We start from the raw sequence: 26893 nt of genomic DNA, 5'->3' as shown, positions 1-26893 counted from the left end.
AATGTCAGTAAACACGATAAAATATGAAATTAAATTTATATATGGAAGAAACCCCTAAATATAAATGAATTAGTCTAATCTGTATGTCAAAGTTGAAAGGGCGTGTTAAAGGGCGTATTATAAACTCTTTTACTAACATACACATTTTCACTATTATTCGTTATAAGTTGGTATTCAATTGTAACTTTGATAGTTGCTGCAGAGGGTACTTTATTTCCTGATGTAAACTCCACGTATTTTCCCGTGACTTAATTTTGAGTACTCTCCAAAAATGCTCCGAAATTGCACCATTTCCAACATGTTGATTCAATAAAGAACTGTAGATAGCATCCAGAGAAATGGGGAATTGCCTAGGAACTTGTTTTGGCCAGACCAAGAAAAAGTAAGTGATGTAGTAATTTAAAACATCTAGCTGGCACGGTGAATTTCAAGTAAGCTTAAAAAATAACATCATCATCATCACATGATCATGATTATTTTAATAAGCTTACTTATTCCAGTACGACAGCAACTTAGCTCACTTCCGGTAATTTTTACCGGCGTGACCTCTGCTGTTACGTAACGCAATGTTGAAAATCAGGTGGCAAATACGGTTTTTCAGAAAACATCAAAAAAATGGAATCTGAATCTGAATCTGAATATATACTGCATAACACTCCTGGTGGAGTCATACACGCAGGATGAGGTGTGCGCATGAAATTAACTAGTCTTGTTGGTTGAGGTGGCTTATGACGGCTGTTTTAAATTGCTTGGTGTCTTCTATGGTGGTTACTGAGTAGGGAAGTGAGTTCCAATCTTTGACTGTTTGGGGAAAAACTGTATTTGTGACAGTTCTTGTTAGATGTGATGAGTTGATAGCAGTTGGGATGTTGGTGCCGTGACAGGCGTCGGACCGGCAGAAGGAGGTCATTCACCGGCAGGGCGAGGAGGTTTTGTCTTGACTTCTGGAGAACTGATAATCTGCTTACTGTCCTTCTGTTCTTGAGTGAGTTCCATTGAAGGTTGGTGAGAATTTCAGTAACACTGCTGTGTCTGGAGTAGTCATTGACGACAAACCTTGCGGCTCTGCGTTGAATTTTTTCTAATTTGTTAATAAGATCCTGTGTATGGGGGTCCCAAACTGAAGATGAGTACTCCAAGAGTGGGCGAACTAAGGTGAAATATGCATTTTCTTTGATGGATTTGTTGCAAGAGTAAAGGTTCCTTTTTATAAAGCCAAGAGATCTATTTGCAGAAGATGTAATACGGTTGATGTGTTTATTCCAGGTTAGGTTGTTAGTAATATCAACTCCAAGATAAGCGTGACACGCCCGTGGATTCCAGTGGGGATTGTCCTAGGGTGTAATTGTAGACCTTGGGATTACGAACATGTGTAATCCGCATGACAAAGCACTTTTTGGTGTTGAAGTGCATTTGCCAATCATCCTGCCACTGGGCCAGGGTGTCAAGGTCATCTTGGAGTTGATCCTGGTCAAATTGATTAGAAATATTACGGTACATAACACAATCGTCATGAACAGTCTAACTTCAGAAGTAATATTATTGGGCAGGTCATTAATGAAAGCTAAAAAAGCAAGGGTCCCAGCACGTACCCTGGGGAACGCCAGAAGTCACCTCTGTCCAAGTCGAGTGCTCACCCCGACAACGACCCTCTGGGTGCGGTGCGTGAGAAAATTAGAGATCCAAGTGAAGGTTTTGTTTCTAATACCATATAAGTTTAATTTGTGAAGGAGACGTTTGTGGGGGACGGTATCAAATGCTTTTGAGAAATCCATAATAATCATATCAATTTGGGATCTGGAATTGAGGGAAGACTTAAGGTCATTGACTGTAAGTATTAATTGAGATTCACATGAATGGTGTTTCCTAAAACCGTGCTGTTTATTGGTGAGGATGGAATGTTTATCAAAGTGAGACATTATTTGGGAATGGATAATATGTTCAAGGGTTTTGCAACAAATGGAAGTCAACAAACGGGCCTATAATTGGAAGCAACTGAGCGATCACCTTTTTTTGAAAACAGGGGAGATGTTAGCACAAAGCCAGGAAGATGGTAGGTTACATGTGACCAAAGACTTTTGGAAAATCAAACAAAGAGCAGGGGCCACCTAATCAGCAGCGAGTTTGAGAATTTGGGCAGGTACACCATCTGGGCGGAAGCCTTATTTGGCTTAAGATCTTTTAAAAGCTTAACAACTCCCTCAACTGAAATCTCAAAGTCGGGCATGGATGGAACATTTATACTGGGTGAAGTAGGAGGAGCGTAGCTTTCTCCTGAGTGAAAACCTTTTAAAAGTATCATTGAGTATGTTAGCCTTCTGGATATTTCCAGAAACAATTACACCATCCTTTTTCAGGGAGGGGACTCCACAAGAGTCATTTTTTAGGCTCTTTATGAATGACCAGAATCTTTTTGAGGAGTCAAGACACACTGAATTAATATATTTCCTGTATGATTTTCTAGTTTCATTATAAGTCACTTTCCTTTGGTTCTGAAAATTTTCAAAGGTGTCAGGTGTTGGTTGTTTACGCCAACTGTTGTATGCCCTTTGTTTTTTTTCTATGTAAGCGCTTGATACCTTTACCAATCCAAGGGGTCAGGTTCTTTTTGCTGACCATTCGAGCTGGTACATGGGCATCCATGACATCTTTGATTTTATTTTCAAAATCCGTATACATACTTTTCGACAGTTGAATTGGAACTATCATTGGTTGTAAGATAATTACTGAACTCAAGGAGGTCAGCTTTTATAACACTGACATCAGCCTTGTGATAGCTGTACACTTTTCTTGGTTTAGGTTTAACAGTTATGGGTTTTGAGTTTACAACAATCAGGGGAATACCGTCGTGATCCGAAATGCCTGGTATCACAGTTGAGCTCTCCACTAAGGAGGAATTGGTGGTAAAAAAGAGATCAAGGATATTATCAATCCTGGTAGGCTCGGTGACAATCTGATCCAACCCAAACTCAGCTGAAATCTCCAGCATGTGATTAGACAGGGCAACATATTGGGAGCCAGGTGGTATTGATTGGGTTAGCCAATCAACGTCAGGAAGGTTGAAGTCCCCAGCTAAATAAATTTGGCTGTTTTTGTTTTTAGTAGCTTTACAAAGGGACTCACGTAACTGATCAAAATACTCAACAGTGTTACCATACAATTGGGACCGATAGAACGAACCAATGATAATTTGTTTAGCTCCTTGAAGTTCAACTGAAACCCAAACCGCCTCACACTCCGAGTCAAGGTCCACTCTATGAGTGGCTATGAGGTCGTTTTTGGTTGCTATAAGCACACCTCCTTTGGCAGGACCGAAATTGCGATCCTTTCTAAAAACCGTGAAGTTGGACGGAACAGCTCAGAACTGTTCACAGAATCATTCAAATGAGTCTCAGACCCTATGATGATATCTGGGTCTTTATCATCAATACAAACTCTCAAATCCGCAGTTTTGTTGCGGATGCCCTGGAAGTTTACAACCAGGATTTTTAGGCTGTTTCTTTTTGGTTTGGAGGTAGGTCTAGGGTTCTGGTAACCCTTGGATTTGGTGGATGGAGATGAGGAAGCCAAAGGCGAGCTAGGAAACTCACTGGTAATGCTGTCACAATCAGGTGATAAACAAGAAAAACTGTTTGACAGCTCAATGTCTGATCTTGAAAACAGAGAGCTGGAGAAATTTGGAAGGCCGCATTGGCAGCAAATCCAAGATACATTACTACCATCCGCTATGTTTTGATACACTACCGAGTTCATGTCCATGCAATCTGCATGATACCAGCCTTGGCACTGATCACAAGCCACTGCACGCTGGCCCCATTTGGCTGCTTCACCACACAGAAGACATGGGAACTTGGGTTTATAAGGGCCGGGATGCGGATGTAAATCACCGGCTTGCATAATAATCAACAAAGAAATTACTGACATGACAAGTTTGATAGGTTGGTTACTTTTGTGTAGCCCAATTGACTGGGCTTTGTACTTGTAGGTATTAAGTAGGTTAACAAGACCTGGGAAATACTTGGCATAGTATGTAGGAACCATATGGATATTAAGTAAATTTGACTCTTGCTTATACACGAGTCGTTCCTATACTGCGTATAGGAATACACGAGTCGTTCCTATACTGCGTATTGCTGTATGGAACCAGATATAAGTCGTTCCTCCCTTCTTTTCCATATTGAGTAGGTATCCTAGGTGAATTCAAATTTGCCATCAAATTGCATCGTTTTATATATCAAATTAAAGCCCTTGAGTAAACTAAGCCAAAACTGAAAACCTTTTTTTCATAGCACTTTCCGTAGCAAAGCCAAAGTTATATCTTGTCAAAGATTGACTTTCATCAAAAAGATTCAGCTAGCAAAATTCCCCAAAACGGCATTTCGGGGTGTTTCTAGATCTTAGTCTCATGGCGATGGCAGCTTTTTTAATGGAACTGCTATCAAAATCCTCTAAAATTCCATGTGCGACTTGATTATCACCATAAAAATCATATATTTGGGTCAAGTGAAGTATAGAAAACATATTTATGTAGGTTTCCTTCACCCACCTATTCTCGAAAAAATTCAAATTTCTATGTAAATATGCATTGTGTTGGGGCCCGGTCTCGGCGAATTAAGCTGACTAGTAAATGTGTTAACTAAGGTTTGCCTAGGACACCTATATTGAGCCCATAGATAAGATATGAAACATGAGTATAAGGCAAAGAATAGCGTGTAAAAGTTGAATTATTGTGGAAAAAATGAATGCTTTTGGGCCAAGTAGCCTAAAAATGAGAGAAAATGCATGTCACGATCACTAAAATGGTTATATCTACAGCTTGGAGGAAACGCCGGTCTAATGCTTTTCTGTTATGATAAACATTAATTAACCAGAGCTTGTATTAAATTTTCAGCGAAAATGAGCGGTGGAACAACCTAGTCGTAGGTTGAAAAGTTGTGTTCTTTGAGTCCTCAAGTCGTACCCGAACGTTGCAAGTGTGACGATGCATCACGAAATGGATCCCAGCCGGCGCTGTCTATTTATGCATGTTATATTGATCAATATAGCAATTAAAAACGTCTATTGTTATATATTTTATTAATGCAAAATACTCTATTGTGTAACAAAATATTGTAGTCGTCAAAGAAGGTAGTATCATCTCATTTAACTGAAGTACAAGCAGTTTTAAAAAGACTGTTGTTGAGTGAGATACCGTGACATGTTGAACGAGAAATAACATAGCACAATAATACCCGTTGCAAGAATAAGATGCGATGGCTTAGTGGACAGAGCGAAGGTCTGCAGTGCGGAAGGTTGAGATTTCGATTCCCATCATGTTCTTCTTAGAATTTTTCAGTTCGTTTTTATTTCTTTTTTTCTCTCCCTTTTGTCTTTAATAATATAGGGTCATGTGTCTTATGGTGGGGCACATTTGCGTTACAAGCACTGATTTTGATCATTTGTCTTCCTTTTCACTAAAATTGATACATATCTAAAACTATACATCTCACACCAACAAAACTATACATTTTTGGTAAGCTTATGTTCCAAGGAATCCAACTATGCAAAATTGAAGTTGGTATACAGGGTGTGTAAGAAAATATATAGGGTGATATCATGAAAATTTTTAATTTTACTGGTAAATTGGTAATTTATTGCATTTGCTACTGATATGGAATACCTCAAATGAAATCTTATTTGGTGACAGGCCACACTATGAACTTTAATAAAATGTACACTTTTGCTATGTTATGATTGACCAAAGTGGTGATACAGGGTGCGAAAATTTACGTAACTTCATGCACCAAATGTTGCTTACATTTAAAAAAATATTTTCTTTAGAGTGTATCCTACATTTATTGTAACTGCATATTTAGATTCCTGGGGTAAAAAGCTTTCCAAAAATGTATACTTTTCCTATCTTAGGGTGTATAATTCTCAAGATACAACAATTGAAATCCAAAATGCATGTTGTGACTGAAAATTTTGGCATTTGTGTGTAAGTGAATAGGAAAAAATTGTGGTTCTTGTGACTTGCGGTTCTCAGTGAATACTTATAAACACGATTAGATAAAATTAATTGCTGAATATGAATAATGAATGAACAAGCTTTCATTTGAGGTATGATTTGCATGTATAGCACACAATTTGACAATGATATAATTTAAAATTCAAAAAGATATCATGTCTTCAAAGCATTTGCCATAGAGATTGTACATACTCCTCTACCACTTATCCTCTACCACTTATCCACCAGGTTTATCTTCATTAAAATTTTAATATTTTTCACTAATTAAACAAATTTGAATTCCAAATTGTGAAACATATTTGAAAATTAGAATAATCAAGCTGTATAATGAGCCCAAATTTGATGCAATTGGACCAAGAATAGCTTTGTGACAACAAGTTAAATCAGAAAGAGGAGAGAAAAATGTAACGCCACCAGGTATTTTGTGGTCCCACCATAAGACACATGACCATAGGCCTAATGAATGTCAGCTTGAAGGCCCACCTTTTTCATGATTTATTTCTTGTTGCTAAGTATTTCATATTTAGGCCTAATCCTACATTCGATTTGATATCTTTTTTAAAAATTGCATTTAAGTTCAGTAGCTTTCAATATGAAATAATTTCAAATAAAGCATGTCAAACTTAAGTAATTTTTAAGTTCAAGAATATATACTCGGAGTATAGGACTATAAAGGAACATCAACACAGATTTTCACGATTTTTTAATTGGACTAGACCCCTCCCCTATCGACAACATATTTTATGAGCTTTTATGCATACATATTAAATCACGAAAAGCACGAATTTCAAACCTAATATTTTGGCATATTTGTCATTTTTACACAATGTCCAACTTAGGCCTACACCTCGGATTAGCCCTACACCTAATTGGAATCAACCAAGTTCGTTTTCCAGAAAGAGCAACTAACTTTGATGTCTTATTTAATCCCCCATAGAACACCACAGTTAAGCGGTCAAGATATTAGGTGTTTTCTTTCATTTTATCTCGCTACTCCTGCTTCAAATGTAATGTGAAAACCTTCCTGACAGTTATTTATTAATATTATAAATATTGTTATCATTTTTGGAATAACAACACTTCAAATTTAATAAAAATATGAAAACTAGAATTTAAAAAAATGAGTTAAAATAAAATAATAAATTAAAGAGAGGTGCTAGCGGGGTTCGAACCAAGATCAAACTTCCAAATTTTTAATTTACCCCTGGTATTTACCACCAAGCCATACCACTGATTTGATAGATACGGTAATAATAGCAAAGTTATTCCCACTCATGGCTCACTCGTGAATTCTATTTCTGGAATGAATTAACACCGTCCAAATAATGCAACACAAACCTTTATGCTGACTTTTAAATTGTTTAAACGTTGGGAGTATTATTTTCAAGGTAAATAACCAACAATGGACAATTGACAATGCAAGTTTTTTGCAGGAAAAACATCGGCCTTACAATATATTGCGTGACAGTAGTCACGCACAAAGATAAACATTTCAACGTGTTCAATATACGACTAAAAATATACCCCAACCAAAATTGATGAAATTTTCAGGCAAGCTCACTTTAATTATTCTATAACATGACACCCATTTTTGATTCCGGCGCTTTTTCGTGCTTGATGATATGAACATTTTTGTGTTCGTGACATGCAATTTTTCTCATTTTCCGAGCTACTTTGGACATGTTCAAGCTTCTTTATTGTCCATTTAATTCAACTTTTACAAGTTATTTGTTGCTTTACACAATGTTTGATATCTTACCTGTGGTTAGGGTACATAAATGGAGCAATATACGACCCGTGTCTTCCATTTCTGGAGCTATTTTGATAAAACGTGTTTGACGGCTAAAATTTCAACATTGCGTTACGTAACTCGTGTTCACCAACCCGTATAAATTTTCTGTCGAACAAAAGAGGTCACAAAGTTGCCGTCGTACTGATTCCAGATGCTGAGCAGACGTTGAGTAATTGAAAAGTTTAACATTTATATATGAAGGCCTGTAGAATACTGTCTGAAGAAAAAAATCTAAACCCTAATAATATAGAAAAATTATTTAATTTGTGTACATCGTGGTCGTGGAACATACTCTTTTGCGTGGACGGTTAACCGGTTAAAAGTGCGTAGTAAAATTGTATGCAGATAACTTCGCATATATATATTATATGGACGTGTAAAGTAGCGTTGTACGCTCGTGTATTAGCATGATTAGTCGCGGAGTAACAAGCGTAGTTGAATGTGCCATGATGATGTACACAAATGAAATAATTTTTCTAGAAAGGACTTTGCTATACTAGTCAAAACAACAAATTCTCGATCATTGAGAGGATGTACCCCGTGGGTCAGCATACTTTTCATAGAATAACACGATCACGCGACCTGCATGACCGAACATTGAACTTGCCTAGCAATGACCGTGTAATTGGTCAATTCTCAGAAGCTGCGTTTGCACCGACCACCGTAACGTAAGCGCTGGTATAATTGCGTAGTACGCTTGCGCAAATAACTGTGCGTACCCAAGTTGGCTCTCATGATCGAGAATTAAATTATTTTGGCTATATAGCACTGGTGGCAGGGTTCGATTTAGGACAGGTGCAAGCATGCATGCACCAGTGCATGTAGATTTTTGCATGTGCATGTAACTTTTCTACAGTACATGCATGCCGCCCATCAACCACTTCAATATAAAATCGGGCCAAGTGAGAAGAATAAATAAAGTTTGTTGAATATTTTACCAAATAATGTGTGAATGAAGGTGTTATTTCATTTCGTAAATCCACAATTTTCCTCGCAGCAGATTCAGAATCAGGAAGCTTTATACGTACTTCATATCGCTATTTTTAGAATCTGAAGTACGGTAGGCCTACCCAGAATTTGACTTTTTTACGATACCCTCAAAACAACTGATGTGCAGTTGTTGCGATTTTCACAGTACAGTCATTAACCTCTAATTAAATGTGCATGAAAAGACGCCATGCTTTGATCAAGTGTGCTGTGCAATTTTCCACAGTGTTATGTGAGTCTTTTACATTGAAAATGAAAACCAGGGTTTTCATAGATTTTCAATTACATTTAGTTATGCCACACCTGAACAAAAAACAATCATCATCATCATCATCAGTTGGCTGCGGAGCAGGCGACTACAAGCTTTCTCCAACTACCGTGATTCGTCCGAGTCAGGGTTCCGTTAAGGGGTACTACACCCTGGCCAATTTTGTGCCTATTTTTGCATTTTTCTCAAAAATTATAAGCGCATTGGTGACAAGTAAGATATGTATATTATAGGGCAAGGACTACAACTACTGCACTGAAAATTTAGCAACTCAAGGCAAGTAGTTATTGATTTATTGATCAAATATTGGTTTTCCCTCATTTTTGACTGTAACTCCACAACTGTTGTCTGTGCTGAAATAAAATTTCCAGTGCAGTAGTTGTAGTCCTTGCCCCTATAATATACATATCTTACTTGTCACCAATGTGCTATAATTTTGAGAAAAATGCAAATATAGGCACAAATATGGGCAGGGGTGTAGTACCCCCTTAAGGATTTTAAAATGTGCGTCATGTGTGACGCAAGTTTGCTGACAAGGTTGAAAAAACTTGCGTCCAAACATGTTTTTGTGCGTCCATCTGAAATTCACGATCAATCATACTGGGAAATGCAGCGGAATTTCATGATCAGAACGGTATGTAGCCCCTTGTTGCTAACACACGTACCGTACCCCGGGTCTACACTTCATCACTCCAGCAAGCTTTGTAAACAAAGCATCAATGGGGACTTTCCCATCAAACAGCGATCGTACGAAAAAAAAAAAAAAAGTGCACGATTTCCTGACGTTGCATTTACAAATATTGCAGAATTTACTACAATTCTTAAGCAGGTGGGTCAACATTTTGGGGCTTTTATTATCTTAAGGGGGTACTACACCCATTGGATTTTTTTGCGGGTTTTCTGCATTTTGTGGAGAAATGAGAAAAAAAAATTGGTCAAAGTGGTATGCAAAATGAAGGGGCAAATCTTCTCGTTCTATTGGTGGCATCGGTATCAATGTAGCTTACATGCTTTTAAAGGTAGAAGCTCGGAAGAGGTACATAGACCTCGATTCACAAAATCGAGTTTCTTTAGAATTTCAGAATTGATACCGTTAATCCAATCACTCACACTTGTTAAGCATTTGTGACAGGCGCTAAAAAGTATAACAATTATTTTTTGGGGAAATTAATTAATTATGCACAGCTTTGAAAACATTAATATGCATCAATTTCATGTTATCAATGAAATTAAACTTATTCCCCCCTTTTAGTTGACAATGATATGCAAAATTTGTGTTCGCAAGGCAGCATATTTGTTTCAGGTTTGATAAGGTTGAAATTAAAGAACAGTAAATGCCTTGGTTTTCAGTATTAGGTGAATTTTTGCTCAGTTTTCTGAGGAAATACGGGAAGCTTACAAAACATGATTTATAATGCATTTGTAATGTGAATCGGTATGTTCATAATGATAACAGCTAAATGGGACACCCTACCAGTTCACGTGTATTAACAGTTTCGTCACTTACCTGTACCGCATGCTGAAATCATTCCACTTTAAGAAAATCCATTATAAATCCAGTGTAAATCCATGAAACTCACTGTATTCGCTTCCCGAAAGACTTCCGCATACATTTTTGTACAGGCGCCATGATTTGGTTTTTCTAGCGGTGGGCGATTCGATACCATTTTGGTATCGGTCAATTTCCGATACAATACTTTTATTTTTATGGAACGTACAACTGTAGGCCTATTGAAAACAAAAATAATTATTCGAAAATTGAAAACAAATATTAAATAAAAAATCTTTCATTCTCTATTAGCGACTTCAGGTAGCGAATAAATTGTGTGTGGTAGGCCTATAGGGACCGTCGACCGTTCACAAACACTTGCTGGGGGGCGAAGCAAAAAAATTCATCACAAAAATATTTGGGGCCCCTTTAGCCTACAGACTTCCTATCATTCACATTTAAAAGTGTATAGAAACTAGTTTACGCTAGGAATCCTCATTTCATACAATTTTTAACAATGTTTCACACACCGAAGTTTTCGTGTTCTTGAGCATTGTAAAGTTGCAATGTTGAATCCAATCAAAGTAGGCCTAATTGCAAATCTTTTACAAAATATTTTACAAACACCACGGTTATATGTTATGAAAGATTTGAAACTATAGCCAATGTATTGGTTTTGTTTAATGTTTACAATTAATTTCAACACAAAAATTGTGTTAATAATGTTTTAAACTTAAATTGTCAACAGAAAGAGTCAGCTGATCATCAGGTTTTATGTCTTCTTTTAACATGAGTGGAAACAAAGGAACCCGAAGAATGTGCAAAGTTATTGACTTGACTAGCATCTTAAATTTAAACTCTGAGTCAAAAATAAGCTTTGTTTCATTAATTAAAAAGAAAGTTGTAAAGTTGTTGTATCTTGTTGGTAAAGTGAAGTTTGCTACTGGTTTTATTATTACCTGTGTTGCGATTGAAATCCCACAAAGAGTAAAAAGTTAGTTATTAAATGTGGTAGGCCTCAGTACCCCCTCCAATCCCCAACATAGGCCTACACATGGACTCAATTAAAGGCTGGATTCAGGTGGCTGACGCCCCCCCCAAATAAATAAATAAAAGAGAAGAGAGGGGAAGAAAGGAGAAAAGAGAAGAGAAAATGGAGGAAAGGAGGAGAGAAACTAAATTGCACGTAATTGAGTAGGCCCATGTAAATAACCGCACAGTCGGGACGATTGGAAGTAGGTCCTATAGAGGCCTGCGACGAGGCATTGCTTGAAGGCGGGTCCTCGTCCTAAAAGCACGTGAAAATTACTGCGGGTCCGCCGATATGCAGGGCCCTCACATTTTGCCACCAAAGTCAAAAATTAAGAGGCGGACTCCATAACGACTTCATCGATTTATGCATGCTTTAGTAATTGCCAATCTCAAGTTTTGCAAATTGATTTGGGCCCTTTTTCTGTTTAAAGCAATTGATTCAGATAGTAGTGTAAAAACAATGCACCGAATGGCTTCAATTCGACCTTCATTTTGCAAATTTTTTCAAACTTCTCAGGGGGGAACATCCCCTCAGACTCCCCCTCGTAGTGGATAAACATATGATCATTTTCGCTCTTCTTCCAACATTTGCAAATTTAAGCCCAATTTGCGGTATAGGCTTACAGGGAAAACTTGTCCAAGGAAGGTTTCATGGACCATCATTTTACAAATTTGCGGGTAAAATTGTACACACTAGTACCAAAATGGTCCACCAAATCACTTCAATTTAGTCTTCATTTTACCCTCCCCTGCGTAATCGATATAGGGGGGCCTACAAGTGGCCATTTTCGCTTCTGCTTTCGCCGATTTATGTTTAAAACAATTTATAGGCCTACGATAATAGGGAATTGAAACTTGTCCACGAAAGGCTCTCACAAATTTTCGGCCGTAAACTAAAATTTTACACTAGTATATAGGCCTTGGCATAATAGTGCCAAAATTGTCCACCAAATCGCTTCAATTAGATCTTCATTTTGCACACGTTTTTTTTTTTATTTCTGAGGGGAACACCTCCCTCAGACAATCCCCTCGTGCGCATAAGCGCTCGCATGATTTTTTTTTTTTCATTTTGTTTTATTTTTCTACAAATTCGACCCAAACCCCTGACTGCTCTAGTTCGACAATGGGTACCAAAAGCTGGTATCGCCCATCCCTATGAAGATTGACTACGTACTCTCGCTAAAATAAAAAATCCCTTAAAAAGGGATGAATAAGCGTCCTTATCAACCAATCAACTTTTAAGACAAATAGGTGAAAAACGATGTTTTTTCATAATTTTTTTAATTTCACATGATCCGTGCATATATCGCCTAGCTATAAATGAAAAAATATTTTTTTAGACCAATCAAACCAATATATGGGTGTAGTACGCCCTTAAAAATATTAAAGAATAAAAATGTCTTATTTTTATCATCAATTAATGATTAAATTTCGAAGTTATGTCTGCGTCCACATGCATGTGTTATGGACGCAAAATACTTGATTAGCCATTTTTGAAAAATTTCAGAAATTGTAAAAAAAATAATAATAAAAAAATTTCAAGATATTTTGTATTTTTAATATGAAAATTGATAATTTGTATTCATGTCATTTTTTTTTTTTAGGTCAACCATGAATGATCCTAGCATCTAGGTCTAGGTCCAGGGACACTCCAAAACCGGAAAAAATAAACTTTAAAAAAATAAAATAAAATAAAAATAAAAAATAAAAAGCGGGTGGGACTATACTCGGACCAATACGGTATTGCGATCTTAGGCAAGCGAAACAGTTTTGTTTGGCTGCAGCATCCCTTCAGTATCTCCCAGGAGGTGCTGGACATACTGTAAGTACATGTACAGTGTGCGTGGCATCCTGGTTTCCTCTTCCCATGTGGTGGAATATAAAGGGCATATTCTTTCACATGCTCATTGTCTTCAAGACGCAGTATGGCCGAGAAATTTGAGTTGGTAATTCTTGACTTTGGCAACCAGTGGAGTGATGTTGGTCAGATTGTAGATGGTTTCATTTGGAATCTGATCCACACACACAAGGCATTAGCCAGAGGGGTGTTCAGGTGTCATTTGGACACCCTGTTTTCAATTTGGACACCCTAAAAGTCGGATTTTTATAATGGAGTAAATAGGAAGTGGAGACCCTGATTTTGTAAAATAATTTTGGTCTTTGGACACCCTAAAGACACCCCACTGGCTAATGCCTTGTCCATACTCTTTTAATGTTTAACATGCCTCTGTAGCAAGATGTTGCATCTAGGCATTGATCTTGTTTTCCATGTCCTTGGTGATTACCAAAAACATATACATGAGAAAATAGACATCACAAAACTCCATAACTTTAGAACCAAGTATGCTAGACATTGGGTGTTTTCAGTACATGTATATGCTAGCCAAAAATTACTTTTTACAATAGCAACTCAATTGTCAAAAATGCCTCATTTGACCTCCATTGACCAGATCATGTCACATAATTGTAACATTTTTTCCAAACATGTTACAGATCATTTTGGGACACCCTGTATGTTCTGTCAGAATTGGTGGATTTTTCTCCCATTTTGCAGATCAAGTGTCAGACATTAAAGGACCAATATGACATGCGACCCCAGACACAAGTTTGGCCTACAAATTCCTAATGAAATGCATTTCACCCCAGATGAACTTTTGTGAAATCTTTCATCCCAATTTAATTATTTTATAGGGTTTCACATATGTAAATACAAGGAAAATACGGTCTTAGTCAAATATCCTCCTTTCTGATGAAGAACAACTGGAGATGAGATTGTTGATAGGATTAGTTATTGTACCGAATCTCTAAATTGCTAATCATGTTTTAAAAGAATTGATTTGTGTTGTTTCATTTGTACAGAACAAACTACTTTGTTGGCCGATACAAGGATTACAATGTTGCCATTGAATTTGAGAATCTTATTGAAGATGTAAGTATCATAAACACAAATACTGCCACCTGGTTTGGCTTTCACCAGACGTGTCAATATGCTGGTTGACACAGGCCTGTTGGCCCCAGCCAGCACTCCCTAACAACCGGCACGTTTTGTAAAATTTTGTTTGTAATAAAAACTACTAATATTAATGTAAACTATTAATATAATTTCATAGGCCTGCAGTTTGACACATATATTTTGGCACACCACCCCCCCACACACACACCCTACACATGTGCCAGTGTAAAGGGCCAATGTCCAGCATACATGACCCCAATATTTCTTTTTCCTCCTCCTCAGTAAGTGTAATCACTGCATGATGACAGGCACCAGGGTCTTAGCTAGACATTGAGAGTTGCCTGTCATTTGAATAAAATTGCCTATACAAATTTGACCTTTAAAACATTTACCAGACGCCTATAGCCCATTGGGGGTTCAAAGAGTTCAAATATGTGCTGATATGGCCTTGTTCTACAAATCTGGTCTACTAAAAATGTCAATTAGCTTCTCAAAACATACAATTTATAATATAGCATCTGTCAAAGGCATTAATTTTGCCCGTCCCATGAGCAAACTCCCCGTCTAAAATGACGGCCAGACGGGTGTAAGGGTGTCTACGTTTTAACATTTCATGTGTAACCGTCCGTTAAATGCACTGTCCGTTTAGAAGAATTGCTAACCGTTTAAACGTAAAAATATATATATATTTTCTTACATGCAACAGTTTTTTTCATGCAGGTTAGAAGTTTGATAAATAGGTCATAGGTCATCATATATACAAAATGCATGCATGGACCTATTTACAAAATGTATCATATTTCTAACCTGCAAGAAAAAACCTGTTGCATGCAAGAAAAAAATTCTTACCCCAGAAGAAAAAAACTTAAATATATTTTTTTTTGTATTTTCAGAATTTTAGAATTTTTTTTAATTTCCAAAATTATGTGAAAGGGTTCTCCTTCCTATAATTAGCCATAAAAATTGCCATTTTGATGAGATGAGGCTAAATAAAGTAATTGAAACTTAATTAATATATATTCTTAATGCATTTACTAAACATGCTAATACAGGTCCGATTTTGGGGTTCCTTTTGGGGGTTGGGGCAAGGGTGTTAGGCTAGTTGGGCTTGGGTTGGTTTGTATACATGTAGTTAGGTTTGGGAAGGGGTTAGAGTTTGTGTAAGGGTAGGAAAAACATTATAAAACAGGGATGTGAGAGCTGATTTCCTCTTTTTTTGTTGCCAAAATTTATGTGGTTTTTCTTTTATTTTCAGCCCATATTTGGTGTTTTTACCTTGATTTTACACTGTTTTTAGTGATTTTCCTCGTTTTTGGTCTGTGGCCTCTCACACCCCTGATAAAACTTTTGTTAAAAATAAAAAATAAAATAAAAATTACACCCCTAGACGGGTGGCTAGCTAAGACCCTGACAGGCACACTTCAAGTTGGGCATGTATAGAGGGCCAGGAATGCAATTTCAAAACAGCAGTGCAAAATATGTGTGCAGTGCGATGTGTGATAAAAAGCAGCTCTCGGTGGTGGGATATTAGTAATGCAGAGCCCCTGATGCAGACTTAACCTCCTGAGCACTACCTGCCGATCTAACATTGCCTCTGATTGGTCAATTATGTGATATCTTCACTTTAATCACCAATCAGAATGGAGCAATGTTGCTGATTGGTCCAATCGATAAAGAAAACTTCTTTTTGGCCAATCGGCAGGTAGTCCTCATGGGGTTAACAGCATTGGGAGATGGTGAGCTGGATGGATCTGTCTGAAGAAGGTTAAAAATCCTTGTGTTCTGTTTGGAATGGGTCCATGCAATTTAATATCCCCTAGATAAATATGGTGTATAATTTTGTTTTGTTCTCTTCCATAGGAGAATACTCCCTCAAGTGATAACCCTGTAATCACAGATACAGAGAGACAGTATCTATTGAATAAAAAGTTCACTGACCTTGAGAAGGATCAACGAGTTAAGAATGCTGAATTGGATGCAGAGGTGAGTAGTACTTTCTTTGATATATAGCGGTACAGGCTCTGGTTCATGATAGCAGGGTTGCTGGTTCAAACCCTGGCGGTACTATATCATGTTGTGCACTTAGAGAAGCCCTGTAACCTCTATTGTATCTCTTCACTTATACATGTATGGTGCTATACCTGGACCTGGTACTTAAGTCCGATTCAGTGTATGAGCTTGGCGGTGAAAATTCTCATCATGTGGTGGAATTTTGATTGGGGTGTCAATGTAGCCTATAAGCTTGAAGGTCCTAATACTTCTCCCTTCCATACCAATCAGTTTTGAATACTACTTTGAAGGCGGACACAACATTCCCCAATCCAACATTGATCAGGGGAAATGGAGACCATTTGAAATAATGATTATTATTGAGAAGATAAGTATACATATGAACATTTTTTAACAAGATTGTAGGCTAATGCTGAGAATGCTTACATAAAGCAGGGACTGTCTTTTGGAATTTGCAGGAGAGCATTAAATAGTTCTTCTGAAGCCTTCAAGGATAGCTGTTTAGAGCATTTACAATAGAATGTAAGGAGAACCAAAAATCACTCTCCTATATCAGATTTAAGGACAGCAGTAGAGAGTGATTGCTCTCGCTCTCCTCAAAAGGCAGTCCCTGATGAAGGTGACACCCATCTTGAAGGCACTAGTCCTTTTGCAGGTGAAGTCTTACAAATTAGTTTTATTTTAGTTTTATTTTCAAATTCATTGCATTATTGTTTACAGCTTCGAAGGCAAGAAGAGAATCTGAAGATTGAAGAAGAAGCGATGCACGAAGCCAAGAGGGAAGCAGCGCGTCTTGCCAGGCAAGCCAGAGTTCAAGAGCAGGACAAAAAGAAGAAGAAGAAATTAACTGCTAATGGGAGTGTCAATAAACCGTCATGGTTGGGTGACGATGATGATTGGGATGTGTAAGTAGTAGTAATGATTTTTGTGATGTCGTATGCAAGGGTGAAAATCCCAGGGGGGTGCTCAGTACAAATTCCAAAACAGGGGTGTGCCACAAACATGGGTAGCATGTTCAGCCTTTTGGTATACCAATGACCCCTTTTTCTAGGCTAATTTTAGTATATTGATGGCTCCTTTTTTCCAAATTTTCTCAAATATTTTGAAAAATAATCCAATTTTGTCAAAATGTTTGAAATTTTGCCCAAATTTGGGGGATAATTTTTCAAAAGTAAGACAATTTGGGTAGAAGTCAGCTGAAAATTTTGACTTTTGATATATCGATGGGTCCAAATTTGACTTCTGACTGAAACTCATCATCACAAGGAATTATAGGGTTGACAAGGTGGTCATTAGGTGCAAGGTACATGTTTAAAGTTAATATCCAAATTGTAATTTCTACTAATCATCAACTTTTAAAACTTGTACAATTTTACAGAGCTGGAGGTGAAGATGACTTTGAAATGTTTCTAGATTCCGTCAAGGCAAGATCACAAGCCGTCAGAGCAAATGGTAAGGAAGGAGTATAATAATAGATGGGAATTACATATACATTATACAAACTGTAGCAATTACTATCGCAATATATATCGGTTTTCTCAAAGGAATTATATTAAACTAATGTGTCGCTAGTATGATATCCAATGAATTAAATTTATGGAGAAGGTTGACTTCCACCATATTTGTAGATCACATGTGGAGAGGAATATGGACTAATTAGTACACCTCCACATGCCTTCCATATCTCATTCTCAGTCTATTCTATGGGCAATGCACAATGTGATTTGTACACTTTATATCAATTACTTTCTACATGTAGGAAGCCAATGTGATTTCAGCCTTCTTAAAGATAGGGAATGAGGTTCTCATGTGGCTGAACATAGATAACCAATAAACCAAGTGTGCATTCTTTAGACAAAAATATACAAATCCAAAAATGAAGAATTGAAAAAGCAATATAGTATATATAATTTCAATACTCTGATCAGCTCGTAATAGGCGAGACTCAACATCATGGGTTGATATACGATGGTGTACATACTGCTGGGCGCAGTACCCACATGGACTACACTTTGCGTATTGTATGACTGATGCATGCTTTTGTGACTTTGTGTGGCGTAAGTTTGGGACTTAATTGACTCGCGCAGTAGCAAAAAACAAATAATTCTTGCTTTTTATGAGCTGATCATTATAGTATAATGTTAGATATTAAAATTACTGACAATTGCTTCAAAGCTGGGTGGTATCACTTAAAATGAATTGCCACCAAAACCAGTAATAGTATAGTAATTGTGCAAATTGTATAATGAACAAAATTAAGACAACTCATGTTATAAACATCTCAAAAAAGTAACTAACCCCCCTTAAATAATGGCCATTATTCAAAAAGGGGCTATTGTATTACAAATCTGTAAAATGCATTGGAAGCAGAATTTATTTCTGCGTATTTTGACACCTCATTTGATACGATATCCCAGAAAACAATAAAACACCGGTCAACTTAATGTAGTGAGGTCCAGATTTGAAAGCACTTACATACAAATTTTAACAGTTTGCACATGTTGACATACTGAAATGAGGAAGTTAAATTGCCACCATAAGAGAGAACAGCTGCTACAATTGCTGTCTGGTATAGCAGTTATTATATTAAAACTATAATTTACCTTAACAGTCACACCCATTATAAATACACACCCCTTAACTGTCCTAGACCATGCAACACAGACATATTTTTTTATTTGACTATCTAACCATGGACATTTTGAGCTTTCCGCGTCATACGTGTTTACGCAAAAAATTAAATTATACGCAATTTATTATGACATATTGAGACTGATTTTTATGTCCTATAGATAGGTGACACACTCACAAATTATGCACTATTAGATTATTTGGTACCCATTACATATATGGGAACCAGGAATGGTCCCTGGTTCGACAAACGTCCCCAGTTGGACTGTAAAACTTCATAAAAATGCTTTTGTTTCGAGGGCAATTACATACACCACACCCACAACCCACCCCTACATCTTGTATGAGACTTGCAATAGCTGCATTTGTTTGATACAGTAGACACACCTGCTGTAACATATGTCACCCCAATATACGCCATTTAGTAATTATGTAATGTAATATATTGCATGATAGCTTGTGTACTAGTCTTAGCATTATATTAGTATCATTTTGTAGATGAGGTGGCCAGTGACATCACATGTTTACATCCAGAGTACCCTCTGTTGATTCTCACACTAGGCAAAAAAATATACAGGGTATCTATGGCAAAACACATCAAATCCTTTCAAAACCCAACTTGCAAAACTATATTTTGTATATTATATATGTAGCTTGTGGCACTTGTAATCAAGTGTGATAACAATTTTGGCATTATACTAGTAATCTGCTGCAAAAACATAAACTTTATCCATGTAAACTATACCAGGGACTGTCTTTCAGAATCTGCAGCAGAGCATTAAATAACTCTTCTGGAGTCTTCAAGGAGAGCTGTTTAGAGCATTTACAATAGAATGTAAGCAGAGAAAAGTCAACTAAGGAGAGCTAAAAATCACTCTCCTATGACAGATTTAAGTAGAGCAATTGCTCTCGCTCTCTTCAAAAGGCAGTCCCTGCTGTACACTGAGTCCTTTGCCTGGCAGTTGCCCATCTCAGACCAACAGAGAGTGTACCAAATGCCGCCTCATCTATACCATTTTTTCTTAGTATCAGTATGATGTGTCCCTTTTATTTTGTGCATTGCTTGCATGGATTTTGTCAACTCAGTTGCTTCCCTTGTGTCTGCTAGACCCGCTACTAACCTACAGAGCCAACACAAAGACAGCACAGTAACCATGGTAACATCGTCTTCTAACAATAATGACTATGATTGGGAGTATGAACAAGGTAGTACATGATGAGATCACAAAGTCATTGTCATCATTTGTTTCATAAACCATTTGGGAACTTTGCTTTTGATTCCTAATCATGTAGAATAGTCGGCTATTCCAGTTGAAATCCACATACCCTCTATGGAAGACATGACCTTAATCTTCCACACAGGTAGAGTGGATTTTAAATGGAGATACCTGAATGGGTGAGTTCATTTGAAATGTACACCCCCTCTGCGGGGTAAAGGTCATGTCTTCCATATGGATTAACCCATTGACCCATTCTCGTGCTGCTTTATCTTTTTTTTTCTCACCTGTGTTGCTTTTGTTCAAGCAGTGCATTATAGTGCTTTGTTCAAGCAGTGTACAACAGTGCTTTGTTCAAGCAGTGCACTATAGTGCTTTAAAGGAAGTCGTCGGCAATCATAACATTATGTCTTGTAATTATCAAGCACGAATCACATGAGTTTATAGAATATTCCCAGGCACTGAAATGGTCTATTGCAATGACGTCATGGTTAATTGTGCTCAATTGTCGTCAGCCTTTGTTGTATTACTGGCATGACTGGGACATCATTGCCCTAGACAATTTCAGCGCCCGAGAATTTTGAATGCAGCGCGTTAAGAGAGGGCTGTTTGTATGCCTTTTTATGATCAATATGAGTTTTTTTAAAATAAAATCATGTGATAATTATTTTTCTAACATGTATATAAGGCATAATGTTGTGATTGCCTGAGACTTCCTTTAAAGGCACTATCCATGTTTTTCTTAATATCTTAAAAAATTGTTTGCATTAAAAAAGAGAATTAATGGGTATGCTTGCAAGTGATGAGACCCAAAATAACCTAGTAATGGTATAATGGTTTATGTATAAGTCAATATTGGGGGAGGCTCCATAAAGATCCTTGAAGAGGAAAATTACATGCAACTGAATGGAGCTTCATATTTATCATCACTGTTTTTTTTTTTCCTTTTTGCCAATTTGTTAATGAAAGAAATGACTAACTACAATTTTATTGACTAATTATTCCTTCACTTCAAAGCTATTTCCTACATCTACTTGGATCACAAATAGTGCCTTTTATTATCAGAGTTCATGTACATCACTAACATCACATGACATGTAAAGTCAAGTTTCAAGTCTAGTACTAAACATATCCTGTTTGTAAACATCATGTATCAAAATCCTCATCACCAATACCCACCAGTTTCTAACTTTTATGGAAGAGAGTCACTTGCACATTATCACATGTGTTAAAATCTTCATCAATACCCCATCAGTTTCTAACTTTTATTGAAGAAAGCATCACTTCCAAAAGTAACATTTAATCTATACTGCACAAAAAAAGTTTCAGAACACTTGGAAAAATCCTAATTTTAAACCTAAACCATATTTGTGACCATCCTCCACAACTGAGCCCGGATATCGCCAGTGCCACTATTGAGATATGCTCCATTGAACTTAACAATAAACAATAGGAAACAAAGGATTTATTGACTGTTTTATTGATTTTCACTACTTAAATGTCAAGTACTATAGACATGATATACATCATTTTAAAGCTAATTTTAAGCAGAATATTTTGGTTGAATATCTCAAAAATGATGATTGGCGACTTCAGGGCTCAGTTGTGCTGGATGGTCACATTTGATTAAATGGATTTTTTCAATAGATGCAATTTCTTGTCATTGTTTCCTTTTTTTTAAATTTAAAAACAATATATAAAAACATTAAGTGTACTGAGTGAATATACTTATTCATGGTTGCAATACACATTATCATGACCATACACATTACACATGCTCTGTGTCTGAACTAAAGGTTGCAATAGTGTGATGCATTATCTTTCTTTTTGGACACATTATTTGATGTTGATTTTTGCACAAGTAATCAACAACACTGTTATAACATGGCAATGTACTGGATCTCCTATGTCTACTAATCTTATTTCTCCTTTTATAAGTTCCTTGACGTGTTCTCCTTTTAAGTTCCTTGATGTGAAATGTATAAAATGTATGGAATGGGATGCAATGTGAGAATGACGGTGCTTGTAGAGGGGATACAATGTAGATGTACTGGGTTTATACTCCTTGCACTGGGTTAGTGCAAGCTTGGTTTTTAGAGGGTGCTTTAGATATTCACAAGTCTGCGTATTATTATAATTTGTTTGTGATACAGATGAGGATGATAGTCCTGCTGAGGAATTATAACACAAAGTGCATCAGGTGACAGATCTTTCCTTCTATGGTCTTCTTTCTATGATATCTCTTAAGCATGGATATCTGTGGCATGCGTTGCACCACTATGCATACTTTTTTATGTGTTGTCTTGTGGCATGATGCACCTCAAATTCTGTGACAGTTTCTTTCTCTTTATCTATATTATCTGTGATTTGATTATTAGAAAACTAACCAGGGTGTGTCAGATGGTTGTTTTTAGATTTTCAATCAGTGCCACTTTAGAGAATATCATTACCTGATGCAGATTACAGATGCTTTTCCCCACTTATCAGAAAAGTTATCTAAATATAAGATTTCAAGGGGAGGGTTTGCATGAGTGGTTACAATGTACAGTATCTTTACACAGCTCTAGCTAGTGCCATGGCAAAGGCCATGTACTACCAGTACATATTCAGTAGCCAGAAGTAATCAGCACTCTTGATGGTACTGTCTTACTACACACTGTGTGGCTCATGCTTCATAGGAAGCTTATAGTCAGTTATGAAGAGTAAGGTTATTCTACTGGCTATTTCGGCTACTTGGATATATTCACAATTTGAATATTTGTAATAGTTGCACCAGTGGCTAATAATTGCACAGCCCGTTAAGGTCACACTATATAAAACAGCAATATGAGACATTAACTGCATAAAGAAATGCAGAAAAAAATAGATTATTGCACTTAAAACCTGGATTGTGCTGTGTGATAATATTTGAATTAATGCTAATAGTCTGAGCTCAGTCCATTTCTATGTTAACTCCTAGCTTGTCATCAATGGTAAATATGTATAATTTTGCAGTGCAGGTTTCTTTGACCCAAAAAAACAGAAGTTAAGAATGTTCAATAACATTTGTACTGGAGAAGTACTAACAGTGTAATGTTTTGTGTGAAATTGTGTATTCTCCATGAAACGGGTAAATTTTCAATTATGGGAAGGCGTTAATTCAAACCACACTGTAAGTGTGAATAGTTTGCAGTATTGGCACATAATGAATGTCGCTGATAAATGGTAGACTGTGTGTGTTCAATTTATGCCTCAAGTTAGCATTATAGATTCTTTCCTCTTTCTACCTAGCTTTCCTTTCTCCCAGCACCAAGTCTCAGGAATGAACCATGTCTTAGCTCAATGTAGGGTATTACATGTAATATAGGTTGCCTCAATGTAGGGTATTACATGTAATATAGGTTGGCTCAATGTAGGGTGTTTAATAAATCCATATTATTTTCATTATTATCTTTGCAAAAATTTGACAAAGACCTTTTATTTCAATTAGTGAAGAAAGTGTAATTTTGCATTTCCTGTGTGAATTAGGCCTACCTAATGCAAGCTTGATTTAGACGCAGCAATCCTATTCATACAATGTATAGTTTCCCAGCTTACAAAATGGTTCAAATTCTAAACTGGTACAAAGTTCTTTGCTTCCTTGGGACATCGTTGATCAGCAGATGAAACAAGGAAATGACTCCTTCCGATCTTTACGTAAGATCACCAAAGTTTTTTTTTCTCGGTTTATTAATTTTAGTTGGATTTGATCTTGTATGCAGATGCGCACCATGCACTCCTGCACCCAAGCATCCCACCACATCAACCACCCCTGCACATCAACCACCCCTGCACATTTGTAGTTTGCATGTCATGTCATGCACATCTGCAAACTCATCAATAGGGTGCTTTTACTGGTAATAATATATTCGGACTGGGGATAAGTGGGGGATCATATGAGGCATGGGCTATTCTAGTTGACATCTGTACACCCCATGGAAGACTGCATGACCTTTATCTTCCAAACTGGGAGTGTGGATATCAGTGGCATGTTACCTGAATGTGTGATTGCATTTGAAATCTACACTCCCTGTGTGTGGAAGATTAAGGCCATGCCTTCAATAGAGGGTGTATATGGCTTTTAATTGGCATAGCCCATTTTATCCCCTTCTGACTCATAAGGGCATCCTCTTTTTAGGCCTGCCTTAGACCTGCTCATCCTCCTTGAGCTTTCTTTAGGCCAGCATTTTTGTAGCTCATACCCTTGGCATGAATTCAGGCTCAGAAATTCAGAATCCCTTCTCACAAAGATTCTCATGTCACTTTTTGTGTATATTTGTGAAAATTTAAGTAGATTCTTGTAAACAAATTTAGTTTATACACTACACTTTATAAATAGGAATTTCCAAAGCAGCACAAGTAAAAATGTAATGAACCACACAATTTTAGAATAAGTTGTTCCATGACCTAATCCCAAATAGGGATTAACCCAATCCCAACCTTTATCCCAAAAGTCTTCTAAGCATAGAGTCTTGTGTCTGTTAATCTAACCCCTTGTGTTTTCTTATATGTTGCTGTTGCACTTTGCAAAACTGTTACTTGGATTTCTATTGAATTTGTATTGAGAGTTCGTTACCCAAACTTTTGAGGTGATGCCACCATTTGCTAATAATTTTATTCTACCTTGCTATTATTTCAGGATTTTCACAGCCTTATCAGAGAGGAGCGAATATTCTTGCCAAATCGACATCCAAGACAACTCCATCGATGACGCCAACATCCTCTCAACAGGCACCCCAGCATCAGGGAGGAACGAAGGAACATGAGTCGGATTTAGAATGGGACAGTGATTTTGTAAGTGCAGATACTATAGAGTCTAATCCAGTGCCAGTGTCAGGTGGAAAGTCATTTGGTGACTCTGAGAATAAGCAGAGAACTAATGAACCAGATGTTCAAGTGGTGTCTAAACAACCTGTTAAAGTGCAAGTGTCGCCACAGAAAGGGAAAGACCAACCACCAGGGAGAGTAGCAGCTAATGTAACTAAAAAGGCTGCTAACACAAAGAATACTGGGAAAGCTGTGTCTGGCAATGTTGCCACTGCAAAGGGCTCTGGGATAGGTGTGAAGCCTGCTGTGAAATTACCAAATAGCACATCTGTATCAAACAGTAAACTACCAGACTCTATGTCGAACCAGGTTTCATCACCTGCTGAAAAGCATGTGAAAGCGCAGGTGTCACCACAGAATGGTAAAGATGTACAACCAGGCAAAGTAGCAGCAGCTGTGGCTGACAAGGCTGCTACTTCAAAGAATGCTGGGAAAGCTGTGACTGGCAATGGTGTCACTGCAAAGGGTTCTGGGATAGGTGTGAAACCTGCTGTGCAATTACCAAAGAGCACATCTCAATCAAACAGTAAGCCATCTGACTCTACATCGAAGCAGGTTCCGTCACCTGCTACGTCAAAACCCCAAGTGCTTTCCAACTCGGCATCTGTACAAGAGACTGCTGCAACAAAAACGTCTACCAACTCAACAAGAACTGAAAATCCTGCAGGAGCAAAAGGTGTTGGGAAGGCTGAGGACCAAGGGTTATCAACCAAAGTAGTTGAAGATTTCACAGAGAGTTTAGATGAGTTTGATATTGATAAATTCCTTGAAGAACTAGATTTTGATACATGAGAATCTAATTTGTAGTCTGCAGAATGCAAGAAACTGAGTTGGAAAGGTATACCATATTTACTCTATTAAACGCCCCCTTCTGTTAACTGACCCCATCTGTTTTCAAAGGAAAAGTGGCCGAAATGCAGAAATTTTCATGCCATAGCATGTAAGAGTTGTAAGTAAAAACAGACATGTCATATGATCTCGAAATTGCATGGACAAATCCTATTCTAACTTACATTTCCATCCAATTTATCACCACATTATAGTAGGAGAGTGCTCGTATATTTAACTAAATAAATCGCATTCTTGAATAAAAATGCACTTATAGATCATAGTATTTTCCGATAATATGTCTTCCCTGTATTTCAACCCAGAAGTTGTATTTGGCAAGTTCTGGAAGTCATAGCTTACTAGTTTTTCCATTGAATATTCGCTTCTAATAAACACCTTTAAAAAAACAATTGCAATGCCCTCATGGCGTTTAATAGAGTAACTACGGTAGTAATTACAAAGCACTCACTACTGTCTTGCATTTAAGCATTGATAATATGTTAATCAAAGATCTAAATATAACCAGTGGTGGCACCATGATGATGGGGGCATCCCCCTCCCATCTTGGGCTTCCCCAGTCAAAATAAGAAATTTGAAAAATGTTTTTTTTAGGCCAAAAATGCCCCGGAAAAATGCGCAATTCTTGGCAAATGTTGGCAAGTTTTCAGCCCTAAATTTGTCTTGCCCCCCTCCCAGACTAACAATTCTGGTGCCGCCACTGACTTGACTATGATTTTGAAATGTACATTTTTTCCCAGATGTAATCAATTTGCCAATTAACAATTTTACAGATTTCTCATAAGTAAACAAACATGTTTATGATATGATGTGGTT

At 37.2% G+C, this 26893-nt stretch overlaps 1 protein-coding gene across 2 annotated transcripts; it reads left to right on the top strand.

Annotated features, from left to right (window-relative positions):
• Window positions 1-202: 202 nt before the first annotated feature.
• Window positions 203-26669, top strand: LOC140171929 (uncharacterized). 2 transcript variants are annotated; one of them, XM_072195273.1, is made up of 7 exons: window positions 203-382; window positions 14435-14504; window positions 16389-16511; window positions 17259-17443; window positions 17917-17990; window positions 20256-20375; window positions 25044-26669. In XM_072195273.1, exons 1-7 carry the CDS (start codon window positions 339-341, stop codon window positions 26021-26023), a joined length of 1596 nt encoding a protein of 531 aa, XP_072051374.1. In that variant the 5' UTR covers window positions 203-338; the 3' UTR covers window positions 26024-26669. The 2 variants fall into 2 exon arrangements, with proteins under 2 accessions (XP_072051374.1, XP_072051375.1); XM_072195274.1 differs by lacking the exon at window positions 20256-20375 and having other exon boundaries at window positions 204-382.
• The last annotated feature ends 224 nt before the right edge of the window (window positions 26670-26893 follow it).

Source organism: Amphiura filiformis, chromosome 15 (assembly GCF_039555335.1).
Source record: "Amphiura filiformis chromosome 15, Afil_fr2py, whole genome shotgun sequence".
NCBI classification, from domain to species: Eukaryota; Metazoa; Echinodermata; class Ophiuroidea; order Amphilepidida; family Amphiuridae; genus Amphiura; species Amphiura filiformis.
This window is presented reverse-complemented; position numbering and strand designations above follow the sequence as displayed.

Bases quoted from the DNA above. Each gene is read 5' to 3' on its own strand.
- LOC140171929 (XM_072195273.1), top strand. From the start codon at position 339: ATGGGGAATTGCCTAGGAACTTGTTTTGGCCAGACCAAGAAAAA. The intron at 383-14,434 runs GTAAGTGATGTA...TCATTTGTACAG, and splicing joins TTTGGCCAGACCAAGAAAAA to AACAAACTACTTTGTTGGCC. The intron at 17,991-20,255 runs GTAAGGAAGGAG...TTGTCAACTCAG, and splicing joins ACAAGCCGTCAGAGCAAATG to TTGCTTCCCTTGTGTCTGCT.